Source organism: Ranitomeya imitator, chromosome 6, assembly GCF_032444005.1.
Source record: "Ranitomeya imitator isolate aRanImi1 chromosome 6, aRanImi1.pri, whole genome shotgun sequence".
NCBI classification, from domain to species: Eukaryota; Metazoa; Chordata; class Amphibia; order Anura; family Dendrobatidae; genus Ranitomeya; species Ranitomeya imitator.
Genome location: NC_091287.1, coordinates 102,662,756 through 102,676,318, shown reverse-complemented (window position 1 = coordinate 102,676,318; position 13,563 = coordinate 102,662,756). Strand labels below are relative to the sequence as shown.

The 13,563-nt window shown below is 40.8% G+C and overlaps 1 protein-coding gene across 1 annotated transcript in view; it reads left to right on the top strand.

The window, feature by feature from the left end:
• The first annotated feature begins 6,475 nt into the window (after nucleotides 1-6,475).
• The window catches only part of PP2D1 (protein phosphatase 2C like domain containing 1), a 37,312-nt gene continuing 30,224 nt past the window's right edge, over nucleotides 6,476-13,563 (top strand). The window contains exons 1-2 of the mRNA XM_069732243.1: nucleotides 6,476-6,525; nucleotides 11,152-12,110. Coding sequence (XP_069588344.1) covers nucleotides 6,476-6,525; nucleotides 11,152-12,110 — 1,009 coding nt within the window. The remainder of the gene's footprint in view (nucleotides 6,526-11,151; nucleotides 12,111-13,563) is intronic.

Here is a 13,563-nt window from a genome sequence, read left to right as displayed (position 1 = left end):
TAGTCAGAAGCCAAGCCAGGGGTCAGTAATCCAGGAAAGCGAATAAAGAACGTGACAGTAAGACACTAAGCAAGCCAGCACACACTACAGAGGTCAAGCATACAGACTGCAGAAAACCTATAGCTGACAAGGATACCAGGTTAGGAGCGAATATAAATAGCCCTCCAATCTTGAAAGAGAGGCCAAGAACATTAACCCTTGAGAGTACAAGACATAACCTTATCCTAACCATGACAGATCCAGTAAATCCCTGAAAATATCGTTGGCTAAGTGTTGGAAAGCAGCAGGAGCGTTACAGAGTCCGAATGGCATCACTAAATATTCAAAATGTCCATACTGACATCTGAAAGCTGTCTTCCATTCATCTCCGGGATGTATACGGAGTAAATTATATGCCCCGCGAAGATCTAATTTGGTGAATATTTTAGCTTGGTGAACTCTCTCCAACAATTCAGGAATTAACGGCAACGGGTACCTGTTACGGATGGTTACCTTGTTTAGCTCCCGATAGTCAATACACGGTCTTAGAGTGCCATCTCTCTTCTTTACAAAGAATATGGGAATATGTTGGTGAAGAAGATGGTCGGATAAACCCCTTGGCTAAATTCTCATCTATGTACTCCCGTAATGTCTTTAATTCTGAAGCTGCCAATGGATAAACATGGCCGAAAGGAATCGCTGCCCCAGGAAGCAGCTCTATGGGGCAGTCATGTGGTCTGTGTGGAGGGAGTTGGTCTGCCGTCCTCTTGTCACAAATGTCCGAGAATTCCTGGTAAACTAGTGGGAGAGTAGGTACCTGTTTCGATCCTCCAAATTCTGGGTAACTCGAACCGTTACCGTTGGACTGATGATAGGGCTACACTTCGGAAGGAAAGATATCTCCGTGGTTGCCCAATTGATGTTTGGATTCTGTGACTGTAACCAGGGAATTCCTAAAATTACAGGAAAATGAAGAAAAGATGTTAACATAAATGATAGGGTTTCCAGATGGTCTGGTTCCATCTTACACTTCAGAAGCACCGTCTCCCGGTCTACTGGCCCGGAAACTAATGGAGAACCATCCACGGTTTACATGGTGACTGGTGAGGCTCTTAGCTGTGTCTTAATACCATGTTCCCTGGCAAAAGAAGAATCCATGAAATTTCCACCTGCTTCAGAGTCTATCATAGCAGAACTTGGTATCCACTGTCCCTCCCACAGAATCTGAATAGGAAGAGAACAATGTGAGTATTTCTCCCTTGATCTTTAGGGGAAGTCGACATCACTGTTAGGGGAACCACAGCATCTAGATGTAAACTGGTCTCCGAAACTTCTGACTCAGTGTCCGTATTGTCATAATCCCCTACTGCTGCCAACACTTTGTTAGGTCGCCTGGGACATTTAGGACAATTAATAAGGAAATGATCCGATTGACCGCAGTAAAAGCATAAGCGTTCATGAAAGCGATATTCACGGCGTTCGTTACTCTCACATTTTTGTAGTGAGTCCACTTGCATAGGCTTCCCGCGGGTTCTTTCTGGTAGTTTCCCTAGACGGAAGAGTAAAATTAGTGATGCGATTTAAGGCCGCCCATTTCTCTTGTCTGCCTTCAGTTAGGCGGATATCAATACGCACACAGTGTTGTAAAAAACCTCAAACTCCTGTGGAGACTCTGAGCGAGCTAGCTCATCCTTGATTGTACTGGACAACCCTTTCCTAAAAATTGGCAATAAAGCATTGTTATCCCAGTTGGTATCCACTACTAACCTCTTAAATTCAGTAATATATTCTATGACTGAACGTTTCCCCTGGCGTAAGGAAAGCAAGGATTTTTCAGCGGAGGCACGGTGGTTGGAATCATCAAACATTTGCGCCATAGCTGCCAGAAAATCATCCAAATTATTTAGACGGACATCGCGACTTTCAACCATAGGATTTGCCCAAGCCAGTGCCCGTGATGTCAACAGCATAATAATACATAGCACCTTAGATCTATCAGACTGATAGTAGGAGGCATGTACATCGAAAAACAATATGAATTGATTAACAAACCCGCGGAATTGACTTCGGTCACCATTAAACCGGAAAGGAGGCAATTTAGGCATACTGGTGGATGGTGTATGCTGAACAGGTGGTGTATGCTGAACAGGTGGTGTAACCTGAGCTTCTACTAAGGTACATAAATCTTGGAGAGCCTGACCAAACACCTGCGCATTGTGGTTAGCCCGGGAGTCCATGTCTCTAATCTTATTTTGTACAGCCGCCACCTCCTGCTGCAAGGAGTTATTATTATTATTATTTATTTATATAGCACCATTGATTCCATGGTGCTGTACATGAGAAGGGGTTACATACAAGTTACAGATATCACATACAGTAAACAAACTAACAATGACGGACTGATACAGAGGGGCGAGGACCCATTCTACAGGAATATGGGGAAGGAGACAGTAGGTTGAGGGTTGCAGGAGCTCCGATGTTGGTGAGGCGGTAGCTTCGATAGTGATGAGACGGCAGCGGTGTCAGTGCAGGCTGTAGGCTTTCCTGAAGAGATGAGTTTTCAGGTTCCGTCTGAAGGATCCGACTGTGGTTGATAGTCGGACGTGTTGGGGCAGAGAGTTCCAGAGGATGGGGGATATTCGGGAGAAGTCTTGGAGGCGATTGGATGAGGAGCGAATAAGTGTGGAGGAGAGAAGGAGGTCTTGGGAGGACCGGAGATCACGTTAATCATAGCAAATATCTTGTCTACTCGTGTCGCTGTCATTGCCCCAGCAGAATCCTTTTTTGGCTGGAGTATCCTGTAATACTATTGTAGGAACTCTAGGATTCTGGTAGCATGGGACAATGAACAGACAGAGACAGGTTTCTTTAGTGTAAATAGTGTATTTGTATCACAGCAATAACACTCAAAACAATATACTGATAACCCGCAATGAAACAAGTCCCTTAACCATATACAGCAAATCGGAAGAGTTCTTGGGATAGAGTCTTCGGCAAGGTGAGTGTGACGGGTGACGTGGTGCAGATCCAAAACACATTTGGTGCAGAAAGAGTCAAATTCAGGTATGTAGTAAACACAGGGAAGTCCAGAAACAAGTCCTCAGGTTAATCCCAGATGTGGCATGCACACGGGTAAGTCCAGAAACAAGTTCTCAAGTTGATCTCAGTTGTGGCATAAACACGGGTAAGTCCCGAACAAGTTCACATTAAAGTATTATACTGGTGTAACTTCCAGTAGCTCCCACCGGGGGGAGTAAATAAGGATTAAGTAGCAAAAACACAGTCCAGCAGCATAGTTCCAAAACAGAGTTCTTACCCGGAGGAGTGAACCAAGGGTTAAGTTCCAAAGTCAACAGACTTACAGTGTAGCTTACATAGGCAGAGAATGTCCAGAGCCACGGGTAGAAGTACAGCAAAGCAAGCAGCTGAGCTGAAGGAGAAATGGAAGCAGAATACTCAAACAAAGAGGCTGACACCTGACCTGGGTTTTAAACAAATGAACAGGAAGTAGGGCAGACAAAAACAGCAAACTCCATCTTAACAAAGGGCTAAAGTTAGGGTTGGGGTTAGGGTTAGGGCTAAAGTTAGGTTTTGGATTACATTTACGGTTGGGACTAGGGTTGGGATTAAGGTTAGGGGTGTGGTTAGGGTTATGGTTGGGATTAGGGTTAGGGGTGTGTTTGGGTTAGGGTTTCAGTTAGAATTGGGGGGTTTCCACTGTTTAGGCACATCAGGGGCTCTCCAAACGCGACATGGCGTCCGATCTCAATTCCAGCCAATTCTGCATAGAAAAGCTTAAACAGTGCTCCTTCCCTTCCGAGCTCTCCTGTGCGCCCAAACAGAGGTTTACCCCAACATATGGAGTATCAGCGTACTCAGGACAAATTGGACAACAAATTTTGGGGTCCAATTTCTCCTGTTACCCTTGGGGAAATACAAAACCGGGGGCTAAAAAATAATTTTTGTGGGAAAAAAAAAGGATTTTTTATTTTCACGGCTCTGCGTTATAAACTGTAGTGAAACACTTGGGGGTTCAAAGTTCTCACAACACATCTAGATAAGTTCCTTGGGGGGGGTCTAGTTTCCAATATGGGGTCACTTGTGTTTTTTTTATTGTTTAGGTACATCAGGGACTCTGCAAATGCAACGTGACGCCTGCAGACCAATCCATCTAAGTCTGCATTCCAAACGGCGCTCCTTCCCTTCCGAGCTCTGCCGTGCGCCCAAACAGTGGTTCCCCCACATATGGGGTATCAGCGTACTCAGGACAAATTGGACAACAACTTTTGGGGTCCAATTTCTCTTGTTACCCTTGGGAAAAAATTGTTGGCTAAAAGATCATTTTGTGGAAAGAAAAAATGATTTTTTAATTTTCAGGGCTCTACATTCTAAACTTTAGTGAAACAATTGGGGGTTAAAAGTGCTCATCACACATCTAGATAAGTTTATTAGGGGATCTTCTATCAAAAATGTGGTCACTTGTTGGGGGTTTCCACTGTTTAGGCACATCAGGGGCTCTCCAAACGCGACATGGTGTCCGATCTCAATTCCAGCAAATTTTACATTGAAAAGTCAAATGGCGCTCCTTCCCTTCCGAGCTCTGCCATGCGCCCAAACAGTAGCGTACTCAGAACAAATTGTACAACAACAATTGTGGTCCAATTTCTCCTGTTACCCTTGGTAAAATAAAACAAATTGGATCTGAACTAAAAAATTATGTGAAAAAAGTTAAATGTTCAATTTTTTTTAAACATTCCAAAAATTCCTGTGAAGCATCTGAAGGGTTAATAAACTTTTTGAATGTGGTTTTGAGTACCTTGAGGGGTGCAGTTTTTAGAATGGTGTCACTTTTGGGCATTTTCTGTCATATAGACCCCTCAAAGTCACTTCAAGTGTGAGGTGGTCCCTAAAAAAAATGCTTTTGAAAATTTTGTTGTAAAAATGGGAAATTGCTGGTCAATTTTTAACCCTTATTACTTCCTAACAAAAAAATTATGTTTCCAAAATTGTGCTAATGTAAAGCAGACATGTGGGTAATGTTATTTATTAACTATTTTGTATGATATGACTCGCTAATTTAAGGGCATAAATACTAAAATTTAAAAATTGCAAAATTTTCAACATTTTTGCCAAATTTCCATTTTTTTCACAAATAAACGCAAGTCAAATCAAATAAGTTTTACCACTATCATAAAGTACAATATCTCACAAGAAAACAATCTCAGAATCACGAGGATCCATTGAAGCGTTTCAGAGTAATGACCTCATAAAGTGACAGTGGTCAGAATTGAAAAAAATGGCCTGGTCAGGAAGTTGAAAACAAGCTTCGGGGTGAAGAGGTTAATGCACAGAAAAAAATATCACAATAAGATCCTCATGGGGAAACCATTTCAATACCTATGTACTATAACCAATCTTCAAGCAGGTGTTGCTCAGTAACAGAAGAGAAGTGAATACATGTCCATTATAAAAAAATATATTTAATCAAGTAACATATATTAAAAAACAATGTGTCTCTGCACCGCAATACACTTCAGCTGAATATGCATCGGAGAACGCACATCCAGTTGAAGTTTGTGCTGGTGTCTGCTGGACCCCCACCCGCACAGGCCTGGTCACGACCGTGCTCATCCTTTTCCACCATTTCATGTAGATTATTTTTGAGGGGGCTAACAGTATAATTTAAAAATAAAAATATGGAGAACTGGATGTGCTTCCACATATCCGGAAATGTTTCCGAATCTCCATGTTTTGCAACACGTTCACATGGAGGAACTACTCTGGGCAAGGAAAGCTTCCCTCCTCATGTCTTAGATGAGCAGCATACCATTCAAGGTTTTCCCATTTGTCTAAAGCGACTTGTAGTATTGTGCCTGAATTGCATGACCTGCTCAGGTGAGCACAATTCATTCTTGTTCACACAAACCACGATACGACTAACTACAGTGATCAGAGCATTTTTCCTTTTTTTCCGCTCAGTTCTTCCTGTTTAGGTTCTATTTACCATAATTTTTACCTCTGTTTATGTAGAGGAAGAATATTTTTGGATCATTTTTACTTTCTTTGACAATGAGTCTGTCTCAATCTTTGCTGCCTTGATTTTTTTACACAATTTGTTTTGAAAACTGTATATGTCAGCTTGTGCACTCGTGATCAGCTTGAGAAAATGATCTGCAACATCTGGGTTTCCTGTGCAATAGTGAATAAAGAAGGTTCGCTTTGATCCAGTTTGAGTGATGTGGTTTCTTCTTATGTGGTCAAGAACTGTTGTATCAGAGACGTTTCACTGCTAGCAATCCAGCAATTTTGCAGAGAAAAAATAGCTGGAAAATCCTTAGACCTGCTATGTGTGGACTTAAGGCTTATTCATATGTTCATGATTTTTCATATATACAGACAAACAGATAATTTTTGATCACTGTATTGGACCAGTTTTTATCTATTTTTGATCTTTTGATTTTTCTGGTACGCAAAAACAAAAAAACACTCATGCAACATGAATGGCATCCATGTGCTGTTTCCTCATAAACCCATTCACTTAAATGGGTGAGTATTGTCCACAAAGATGTCCACAAGTAGGACATCTCCCTTTCTGCAAACATTGGCAAAAAATAAACGTGTGAAACGACCCATTGAACTTATTGTGTTCATGTACTATTCATTAAAAAACGGCCAGCACATGGGTGACGAACACTAACATGTTAGCAAAAGACTAAGGTCTCATGCAGACATCTGTGGAAATCGGTCTGATCTCGGACCACTATTGCACGGACTGGCTGCGTCTCGAGTGTGATAGCTTCATATATTTCTATGAGGCTGTCATGCTCAAGTCGGGAGAGTCACATATAGTCTGTGCATTAGTGGTCGGTGCTTGGACTTATTTTCACGGATGTCTACATGATCCCTAACCCTAAGTGGAAAACACTTCAAAAATGGATCAGACCACACCGGATTCTGCTCCTGTCAGATGAGAACAGAAAATTGACAGAGGTGATGCAAATCAATTCTCAAAACCTGGTTCAGTAATCTGTGGCCATCAGAGGAGAGTCCGGAAAACCGCCATTTAACTGCTGCCATCCCCAGCTTTTCCATTGATTAGTTGTCCTGACATGATTCTATGATATGCATCACGCCACAACAACGACGTCGTACGAGGCCTGCTAAATCAAAAGAGGAGCTGGGAATTCTGGCTGGAAAGAAGGGTCTATCAGGGCACCTGTTCGGTGGCAACAGATTACTGACGCTGGACTGAGTCCTTCAAATCGATTCGCTCCTATTCTAGAAACTGAAGTTATAGTGGCCCGAAGTTCATCAAAACTGGCAGCATTGGAGATGGTATTGGGGGGGGTGACTTTGATAAGACAATTCTGAAACGTGAGGCAGAATGGATTTTCAGGATGCAATCTTTGTCTCCTGGGGGTCTAAATGAGTGCCTTTCTTATACTTGCTTCATTTAATCTGCATATTCTAGTTGCTATACTAACATCCTTATGAGCTTATATGTTTGTTGTTTTTTGGTCCCACAGTTTCTTGGTGATACGTTGGAATAGTTTTCTTGGCCTGGTCTGTCCAATAAATTTGACTTGTTGGCTTCTCTATTAATGAGACTTCATTCTTGTAATATCTGTGGTTCTATTATTTATTATTGTATACCTGTGGCTCTCTCCGCCTTAATTAAAGATCTAAAAGCTTCTAAAATCAGTAACACTTATCATAATTGGACCAGTAAGACCCTTTATACTAACACCTTACAGTAATTCTAGTAGTTTGTATATAAGAAACGATAGAATACAATAACAATACCCGTGTATCATTTTGCTTTCATCTGCGCATGATCGGGGATATACCCTTGCGTGCCAGCTTGAAACACACTGATTTGCGCACGACCAGAAACATACTAAAGGTCAAGGGATTTATTTCCTTGCGTTCCATCATGGCACGCAATCTGACAAGCTATGCCGCAAGTTCTGCGCATGATCAGAAGTGTATGAAATGTCAATGGATCTACTTCCTTGCGCTCCACTGTGGAACGCAATACGGCGTGGTATGCTGGAAGTTGCCGGTAAATCTTTTTCAAGCACATGTCGTCCGCCATTGCGGCACGCTAAGGGACGGACTTCTGGAGAGACCTAATTGATTCTTTTTTCAGGTGGGTATTATATCCGCGGTTCCGATTTGCCCCTTAGTTCTATGGAGGGATATTTAACCCCTCCTTATATGAAATCAGTCAGGTATGCTTCCTCTATATGGACACCTCATTCTTGTGGCATAACATAGACCACACCGGGCCTCCTGATGAACCGAACGGACGGGGAAACGCGTCGAGGCAAATCCTTCTAGACGGGATAAGTTCCCCTTATTATTTGCAAACCTCTCACTATGAATATGGACTTTGTCTACATTTAATGATGTGTGCTTAATGCATCTGTATCGATGCATGGGCTATTTTTTCATATTGGATCATCAGTATGAAAGGTGTTGAGGGTTTGTAGGGATATCATTCCCCCTTTTCTAAATAGAGGGATGTACTATCTATTATAAGTATTTTTTGTCAATATATCCCTTTATACCCTGAGTATCTACCCTATATTTGAATTAATTTTTTGTCTCTTAAGCTATAATTCATCTCTTTTAAAGCTTTTTGTTTTCCCACCTTCATTCAGTTATAGGGTCTAATAAGGACAGATTGGGATAGACATCGCTGAGTGGGGGCGCCAAGCAATCATTTCTTATAGGGTGCCAACCTCCACAGTTAGGTAGGGACATATAGGGTCATACCCAGGGTTATTTAGTTATTGTGTCTTGTGTCACATATGTGTTTTTACACAAATGATTGGTGTTTTTAAACATTTATAATAAAATGTAGTTTTAAGGGATTGTATGTTATTCACAAATCTTCTTTTTCCCTAATCCAATTTTTTTTAAAATAAAGGATGCAATGTCCTCACAGCCCAGGGCTATACAAAAATCCTTATCGCTGTCATTATCACTGATATTACAATGAGGATAGAAATCAAGTTCCCCGGGAATATGTACGCTTCTCGTAGTCGGGTATCAGTCATGGTATTTTTAACATCATACACCCAAATATCACTTTCTTGGAAGAAAAAACAAAGTGAGGCTGGTGTCTTCTCATTTTGGTATCGTAATCAATGCTATAAAGTAGTATTAATATAAGGGGCACGACTGGATGTATGACTGACTATTGTTCACACACGAGACATCGCACTAGAATCCTGGCTACAGGTGTGACTGTTACTGATGTATCCAGGGCTACGGTAACCATAGTAACATATAAACACATGCCACATATATTCTCTGAGCCATCTACCTGATCAATATTGAGTCAAGTTGATGAATTTCTTTAATGCTAATTATTCATCTGACTATTATTATAATTATTTCTATTGTGATGAAACGTTTAGGAGCAAAAATTGTGAGAAGCTGTTTAAGAGACTTTATTATAAGAACATTATTGCAATTGCACATGTTTTGCTATACACCGGTTTATTTCCTTGGTGTCCATTGGAATAACCCCCCTAAAAAAAAACAGAGGAAAAAAAGTAAAATTGGACATAATTTCACACAAAAAATCAAAAATGGTCTGGAGAAATAAAGAGAAGTTAGTCTATAAGTCAAACAGTGCAATTCCCTAAGCTGGCCATAGACATTCATACATCTATACAGGCTCTACACTTAGCTATACAGTTATGTTTTGCAACCCCTCATATACATGGACGTATGGCTCAGATGAGCGTGCACACAATCTGTAAGGAAAGAATGGAGCCACACACACCTTTGTAAGTGGTCTATCTCTCTTAGAAGGAAAAGGATCAGTCATGATGAAATCCAGTAGCTCAATCCTTCTTACCTCCAATGACGGATCTGCCACCAAGACACTCCATACATATTAGAAGATTGGGACAGTCCTGCTGAAATCAATGGGCCGGAGAGACCGTAATTTAACATGACTGACGCCCTTTACAATCCAAAATGTTAACTAGGAGATTGTAGGTTGGATTTGTAACATAATTGGGCTTCTTGAACTGTCCACGATATTATAAGTTTATACTTTTACAAAACACCATAAAACCTATTGCAAAGTTCAGTTTTTTAAAACCAAAGCGGCAATTTGTGGCAGCCATAATGCGGATTTTAAGACGCAGCCTTTTTATATCTAGTAACAAAAGATAATATTAGTTTTAGAATTTTTAATTTTACATGTAGAAGCAGTACAATAATTTATGTCATTGGAAATCTCAAACATAAGTCTCACGACACTCCTTTAGTGCAGCTAAGGAAGTCCCATGAAACCAACTTTCCTGTACAATGACTTGTATGCACATCATGGGCAAGTGCCATTTTATGGCCCTGCACAATCGCCTTCAGAAGGATAGATTGGCTGAAATCAATTCTCCCGCACTAACAATTTATCCCTTCAACATTTGTAAATTTGGTCTGCAGTGTAAACTAAGGTGGAAGACCCTGTCAAAAAAGTTCTGATCTATGACCAAATTACATGGCTTTTAATCTAATGGTAGCTGCGAATGATATGTTTTTGAGCTTAGTGCCAAATGTCAGTGAAGATATGTGGTCTTTGGGACACAAAACTTTCTGTGTACCTTCAGAGAGGATATAAGGGGCAAAAACAATGTTTTAAAAGAACAATCCAGGAGAAACTTTTAGATAGCAGGGGCCCTATGGAAGCGGCTTTCTTCCCTATCCCAACACATGAACATTCGGTGTATGGGAGAGTCGGAAGAAGTATCTGGTGGCCAAATGAGAGTTTGACCAACAGCATTCCAAGGTGTATGGGAATTTTAAATAGTTGGTTCTTGACCTAAACTCTGTTTCATGATCTCTGAATCCTTTTATCATGTTCCACCAGGGCTCGATTAACATTGGCAGAAGCCCGTAGGCAAAAAAATAACCCAGGCGCCTTCGCTAATGAAACAATCAGGGGAATATACAAAAGGGAATATACTAAAGGGTATAAAAAATAACAGTTGTGCGTCTTATGGTGATGCGCTCCTGGTGCTATCAGCTTTTGGGTTGTAATTTGGAAGCTTTAAAGCTAAACCATTTTCCAAAAATTATTCTTGAGAGTAAGAGTAACTTTATTTATGAAAAGATCTTAGATCCTCACTTCTTGTTTTTCTTACTTGATCATAGAATGAGAAAAGTTCTGTCAACTATCAAAGAAACGTCAAATGTGGATTTACATATTTCAAATGATAAGAATGAGCAAGTATCTCAAATTAATGAGATCTGGTTGCCTTGTTCTATGTGCCAGGAACGAGTTAATCTGTGTTCACTTATAAACCACAAACAATGGCATAAAGCTAATAATGAACTGGGCTGTAAGCCAGAGGACAGTCCGTCAAATCTTCATATCCTCGCAGTTCAAAAGGAGAAAATGATATCTAGGATTGAAAGCGCGTCACAGTGCAAATATAGAGAACACCAGAAGATTAATCAATCCTTCGAAATATTAAAAGGAAAGCTGCTCTCTATGGCGACATATACTAGTAGGATGTGGATGCCCTCTGAAGCTAATTGCCATGTTTATGACATGAATGGAAACAATGGCTTAGTAAAATCTATAGTTATCTGTTCTGATAAAAATGCTTCTTGGCAAAGTTGCATGGAAGACTCGTTTACGGTTCTTAATAACTATGGGCACAGACAAAAGTCATGTTTTGCTGGTATTTTTGATGGGTATCACGGGAATGCGACAGCACTTGCTGCAGCTGCAGAGTTTCCCATTTTACTGCTAGATCATATATCAGCTATGGATCCATCTTACAAGTTAACTGAAGAAGAAAGGCTTTTTATCGGATCATTCAATACCATTTTTAAAGACGATTACAAGGAATCAGAACATGTTTTCTCCATAGAGAACAAGAAAGGAGCCACTGAAAGACATGTAGAAAGCATACACCAAGCTTACGCTAAAGCTTTTTGGCGAATGGACAGAATGTTGAAGTTAGGAAGGAAGGAGAGTTCAAAGTCAAGGTGGAGTGGGTGCGCTGCTGTGACCTGTCTTATAGAGGGGTTTGCAGAACCAGACAACCAAATTCCAACAGATGAAGATACAAAACGGCTCGGGATGTTTCATGTAGCAAATATCGGTAAGTGAGATTCTACACGAATACTAATGTAGCAGAAATAATCAATTACCTAAATCTGTACGTAAAAAATAACACATCCTATAATCCTATAGGACCATACATTAGTGTAGAAAATCACTTGATGGTTATAAATCAAATACATACAAAATAACATTATTGGTAATCACATTCTTATTGACGCCTCCCCATTACGAACATCGGGGCTTGATGTTACCTGACAGTACAATGGTGACATCAACCCCCCCAACTATCATCCCACTTGTTACAGCTGCAGGGCAAGTGAGAAGAGTGAGGCTAAGTGCTATAATTGGCTCATATTAGAGAGACACCTTTTCTGGGGTGGCAGAGAGCTGATGTTTTTAGCCAGGGGAGGGCCCAGTATCCATGGCTCCTTCCTAGGCTATTAATATCAGCCCGCAGCTGTTTGCATAGCCTTTGCTGATCATTAATTATAGGGGGACCCTACGACTTTTTTTTTAGGATACCTCATTTTAATAGCCAGTAAAGGCTAAGTATACAGTTGTGAGCTAATATTAATAGCCTGGGAAGTTCCATGGGTATTACCCTCTTCACAGGCTATAAACATCGTCCCCCAGCCATCGGCTTTCCCTCTGCTTGTTACAAAAATTACATGGTAGCCCAAGGCATTTTTTTTCAGAAAAATAATCTTTTATTAAATACATGTACAGTAAGCTGCACACACACTGCACTAATTGTATTTGTCACAGACATCTGTATATCTATCTATTCTATTTGTATTTACTGTGTATAATCCATCTCTTCTTTCCTATCGGCTCTTGCAGGGATTTTACAGTATGTGGCTGCTGAATTGCTGGCTTTTCTTCTATCTATCTATGTAATATACAATGGGTACGGAAAGTATTCAGACCCCTTTAAATTTTTCACTCTTTATTTCATTGCAGCCATTTGGTAAATTCAAAAAGTTCATTTTTTTCTCATTAATGTACACTCTGCACCCCATCTCGACTGAAAAAACAGTCATCATTCCCAAGAAGACTTATGGCTGTACTAGCTCAAAAGGATGCTTCTACTCAATACTGAATAAAGGGTCTGAATACTTATGACTAGGGTTGAGCGAAACGGGTCGGCCATTTTCAGAAGTTGCCGACTTTTGGCAAAGTCGGGTTTCATGAAACCCGACCCCTGTGTGGGGTCGGCCATGAGGTCGGCGATCTTCTGAATCTGGTATCGGAATTCCGATACCGAGTTCCGATATGTTTGTGATATCGGGAATCGGTATCGGAATCCATATTTAAGTGTAAAATAAAGAATCAAAATAAAAAATATTGATATACTTCTTTCCAGCAGCCTTCCTTCCTAAGAATGAGCGTGTGAAGGACCTTAGATGACGTCGCGGCTTGTGATTGGTCGCGTGACCGCCCATGTGACCGCTCACGTGACCAATCACAAGCCGCGACGTCACCGCAGGTTC